The sequence below is a fragment of the Pecten maximus genome, unplaced genomic scaffold (genome assembly GCF_902652985.1).
Source record: "Pecten maximus unplaced genomic scaffold, xPecMax1.1, whole genome shotgun sequence".
Lineage (NCBI taxonomy): Eukaryota > Metazoa > Mollusca > Bivalvia > Pectinida > Pectinidae > Pecten > Pecten maximus.
The window spans coordinates 1-5,734 of NW_022982093.1; the positions used below are offsets into that span (position 1 = coordinate 1).

Consider the following 5,734-nt stretch of genomic DNA (forward strand, 5'->3'; position numbering starts at 1 on the left):
TACTTATCATCTGGGTGAATTTATGGTTAATCACAGATCCCCCAAAATGGCATGTCAATTGAATTGATATTTATAATTAGCTAGATAAACACAAGTTCTAATTCTTCATTAATACATTTATTAAGATATTTGGGGAAATTCCAGTTCCACTGTTGAAATGAAATTCTCAAAGTCACAATATCTCGGTGATATATATCTTCAACAAGCAGAGTCCAAACAAATATCTAAATCGAAATATCACAGATAGCTTCATCAACATAATCCACATCTTGATCAAACTCATACCATCACATATGTTCTCCAATCTAATTAAAATTAGACTTGTAATTTCCACTCCTCTACGATACATGTATCGTAGAGTATCGTAGAGTACGTAGAATTACAAGTCTAATTGTAATTAGATTGATATGTTCTCATAATTTTCTTTGTTCTACATAATTCCTGGCACATATTCTAGCAATACATGATAAAGTGAGGAGAGAACCCCAACTGAGGTTCCTCTTGTAATTAATTTTTGTTGTAAGAGCCATCAACCAAATTTATCTAATAGTAGCTAATTAAGCTCACAACACAAATATTAACTTCAGATTCCACCATTATTTTATCTATAATTTTCAGATTCTCCCTTCTTATTTTCATTGGTCATATGTCTTTTTTTCCAAGAAATGAGAAATGAGGAGAGCAGGAGATACCATTTTACGCGAATTCCTGAAACTGACTACAAACCTCAACTTACATGCTAACCATGCACCAAACAGACATACCATTATATCATTAAAACCTTACATTGATGTACATGTAACAGTTCTACAATGTTCAGAAGACACTTCTTCCAGACAATGTTAGTTTCAAGTTGAAGAAAGTTCCAAAGAAACTACTGATCAAGCAATAAATATAATTTAGCAATCACTCTATTTACATTGATGAATCTAATATACACCTGTACACCATAACGGTGTACTAACTGTAACGATAAGTAGAGTCATTGGCATTACACACCTGTACACCAGAACGGTGTTCCATAAACTGTAACGACAAGTAGATAGAGTGATTAGCATTATACACCTGTACATCAGAATTGTGTACTATAACTGTACATAATGACAGTAGAATGATTGGCATTACACCTGGTGAATGAGATTCAAAATTGTGTAAAAGGAAAAAAGCAATGAAAAGTATCCTGCTGTGTTAAGGCTCGATCTAGCAAACTCTTGCTCTCCGAGCGGATATCCTACCACTCAGCTAAAAAGAAAATTTTCACTGGCCTAAGCTAGTAAGATGGAATTCATCTCTCCATTTTTACATTTGTACTTCATACACATATACAGTTGTAGGATTGCACAACATTACACAAAACATATGTGGAGACTATAATAAGAATAAGACAATAAAAACGCTTGTACAACTGTCACTCAGTTGCAATACCTTATAGTTATGAATTTAAGAATGACTACCGTTACATGTTGATGGTCTTCAATCACAAATCTTGTACTGATACATGTACAAGTACCATCAGAAAGGACTACATTATGATCACTCCCTGTCTGTTTGAGACAGAATATGAAATGCTCAGCTAATTTGTTGGTATCGTTCAAACCAACACATACAAAGTACATTAAGTGATATGTAGAGTGATTGGTGTCTATATACTGTATACACGCCAATCACTCTACATGTATATGTGAGACAAGCTCAATTAACAAAACAGATAAAGCTGTGTTCTGATATACTTAAGCATTGATGTCATTTTTTTTAGTTTCATCGGGGTATGAAACAAATTTTGTTAGCAAACTGTATGAATCCGCGTACCGGATATATAAAATAATTGACATCAACGCTTATAATTAATTTTTTGAAAATGATTTTCTAATTTAAAACATGTTTTATGTACAATTTTACTGGTTTTAAATGGGATTCTTTTTCTCAAATCAATACGCAACGTCAATTGTCGTATTGTGACGTCACATTTTTCGCGCCATTCTCGGAATTTCTTCATAGAAGAATGAAAAGAATTTTTCGACCAGAATGAAAAGAATTTTTCGACCAATCACATTTGAGTATTTACCATGAAAACAAAGAAAATTAATTATATAACTTTGAAATCAATGATAAATTAATCACTGTTAACACTGATAATGTTATGATGCTAAGTTCGTCTGTCCATCTGTAAACCAGCATTCCTATATGATTTTTATTCCATACCATTGATCAACAAATCATACTTAATTGTTAACTAATATTAACAGACATTGACATTAACCCCTTTATGATTGTGGTAACCGCGTATCCAGATTAATCCATTCACACAGTATTTGGTGCGTAGTGCAATCCCACAACTGCCTTCATATTAAATACTTTGTCATGGTTCCTTCTGAAACCAGGACGAGGTCCAACACATATATAATACAGGATGCATATAAGACCAAACCAACTAAGGTATGATATGCTGGTACATATAGCATCTTTAGACTGACCATATTCTGTAGATTACTCCGAACAAAAACATTCCAGTGTAGCACTTAAACAGCTGTCCTAATATTAATGAGATCCTGGTACCTCATAATAAATAATATAAAAAATACAGTTTGTTTACAGGTAGTCCAGCGACACTTAAACACTGGTACATCAGATAACAGTGGACCAAGTCTCAGGATAAAGACTTCATTCCTCTCATCATGGTCCTTCATTAACGTATTTTGTGTGAAGTGTTGATGGAATTAATAATAACTAGGTCCAACATTAACGTATTTTGTGTGAAGTGATGATGGATATACTGTAATAATAAATAGGTCCTCCATTAATGTCTTTTGCGTCAAGTGATGAGCGATATATACATAATGCGGTTATCTCCCAGTGACATCATAAAATAGTACAAACTCCACACTTGGTTACTGTGACCTGCTGTGGGGTGGGATAGTCTGGCTGGATTGCCATGTTTACTGGGATAGGGTAAGGGTGACGGAGGCTGGCATGTTCCAGATTGTTGTTAAGGGAGTTGTCAATGCTTTCCATACTGGACAGACTGGACGATTCGTGATGTAGGTTACTTTCTTTACTGCTTATAAGCGTGTCCGTGTCAAAGTATTTGGTGAGGTCTGGGGTGGCATAATTCATGACTCGTTGAATAATCTCCTTGTATTTATCATTGAGATCTCCATGTATACCGGTCCCTCCATGTCCTCCTACACCTGTAATGGAGACAGGTCGTTGGTGAAATAACAGGTAGTTAACTACAATAGTCTTTTTGTAGGTAAATCTGAATCAGGTTAGATAAACAATGGGCAAATAACACTAGCACAGATAATTTATTTCAGAATTGAGTATTATGGATAAGCAAATCAGTCCTACATAAAATACATGTTAAGTAATGGCATAAAGGAGCAATGTCCCTACATCTTGGAAGATTGCTGTAAAAAAAACTTGTTTTCATATTTATTTAGGTAAAAGCTATACACATATAAATCTTTTAACAGGTAAGTGTAAACCATATAATGATTCAATAAACATATCAATGATTGAGTCACCGTAGGGATGTAATGTACCTTTCATGTCTATATAGACAAGCTGTGAGAAGATGAGAGACATTCCCCCTGGAGGTGGCCAGGGTTACCGTTTCAAACATGACAGGGATGATGGGCTTGGCCAGTAGGTCAGCTAGACTGAGTTCCCGGTTACAGTGGTGGGATACTACGTACTTCGGGACACACAGGACAGCACCACCTGGTGAGCAATAGTTGTTTTATCACATATACATGTATACAGTAGTATCTCAATCTTTCACATAAGACCAATAATATGCTAACTAATTAAGGAGTAAATATTCACATTTTAATATCAAAACCCTACAGTGTACCTGTATTCTTTGTGTCAAAACCATGAAGTGGTCTAATACAAGCAAGCAATTCTAAGATTTAAGTATCAACAGTCAGGACAAACTTATGTTCAATCTTCAAATCAAATGTATTCAAGAAACCAACAGTCTATACCACCTGGACTTGGTGTGAATTCCCAACCAACAGTATGTGTTATGACTACTGGTTGAAAGTTTGTACCAAGACCCTGTTGTCTACACTAGATCTATACAGTACATTTGATACAGCTGTAAGGAGGCTGATTTACCTTTGAGTTTCTGATACCGTCATCTATCTTGATATTGAGCTGGTCACCTCTCCCATCTGACCAATGTCCATCCAACAGGACAGTCCGACCTTCTCCAGTCGATCTCGTAGGGCCTTCACCTCATCTTGGCAGTCCCACTGGTAGCTGATGAACACTTGGGGTGGGTCCTGAGTCGATTCTGGATGAAGGAAGAACACATGTACACCAAAAGTACGACAAAGGTAAAATGGAGATACGGAAGTTAGGACACAGGTAAAACAATGACACAACATGGAGATACAAGAGTTAGGACACAGGTAAACAATGGCACAACATGGAGATACAAGAGTTAGGACACAGGTAAACATGGCACAACATGGAGATACAACGTTAGGACCCGGTAAACAATGGCACAACATGGAGATACAAACAGTTAGGACACAGGTAAACAATGACACAACACAGAGGTACAAAAGTTAGGACACAGGTAAACAATGGCACAACATGGAGATATAAGAGTTAGGACACAGGTGAACAATGGCACAACATGGAGATACAAGAGTTAGGACACAGGTAACAATGACACAATATGGAGATACAAGATTTAGGACACAGGTAAACAATGACATAATATGGAGATACAAGATTTAGGACACAGGTAAACAATAACTCAACATGGAGATACAAGAGTTAGGACCACACACGACACTCACCGACAGTCCCTCCTTATTATAGTTATGGGAAACGTTCTGATCAGGTTCATCATGCTAGATTGAGGATGAATTGCAGCTCTCTAAATGCCCATCTATTTAGTCGTAATCTTATCGACAGCCCTGTATGTTCATGTAGACAAGCGTATGAAACCACTGAACACTTTCTATTGTCTTGTCCAAACTATACCATTGTAAGAAACAAATGTTTTGTAGATCTACCAATAGACTACACTTTTGATATGCTCCTATACGGAGATCCAAATCTATCGATTACGAGAATGAAAATATTTTCCATTGCATCCAACTTTATATTTTAATCAAAGTACTGAAAGTACTGAAGACACAAACGAAAACAAATTTTTAACTGCTTTTGTTTAGTGGGACATGGTCAACTTTGTATGGAACATCACCAATACCTGATTAGGACTAGGACAAAATATTGGCAAGAAAAGAAATTCATATCTACTTTGATTGCAAGTGCGTCTTGGCAGCTAATTTTCAGAATAGGTACTCGGTGGTAATCTTATTTGACATCTTCAATGGGTTATGTATACGTAGTTGTAGATGTAAATGAAGGTCCTAGATTACCTGTAAAATTAATGAGGCCTTTCTTTTCAAACTTTTGAGGATCCCATGCCTATAAGCGCTTCACAAATTATCATTATCATTAGCATTTGAAAAAATATTTATACATTTGATGTAGCGCCCCATCTAGCTACCAGCTTTTAGATAAGAGAGAGCTCAGGTTAAAAACATTTGTGTGATTGTTTTAGGATTTTATCGTGTGTGCGAGCCCTGGTTTGAATGATGTTATGTCAAGGTTTGATGATATTTTGTGGAATGTTCTACCCTTCGTGTCTTCTGAAATAGCGATAACAACTCAATGTCAAAATCAATAGGGCTTGCCTGGCGGCGCTGGATTA

General features: G+C 36.1%; 1 protein-coding gene across 1 annotated transcript; it reads right to left on the reverse strand.

Annotated features, from left to right (window-relative positions):
• Positions 1–2,739: 2,739 nt before the first annotated feature.
• On the reverse strand, positions 2,740–3,600 carry LOC117320351. Its single transcript, XM_033874959.1, has 2 exons — positions 3,543–3,600; positions 2,740–3,188 (listed from the first exon to the last, which is right to left on the reverse strand). The coding sequence occupies exons 1-2, from the start codon at positions 3,583–3,585 to the stop codon at positions 2,860–2,862; spliced, it is 372 nt and encodes a 123-aa protein (XP_033730850.1). The 5' UTR covers positions 3,586–3,600; the 3' UTR covers positions 2,740–2,859.
• Positions 3,601–5,734: the final 2,134 nt, after the last annotated feature.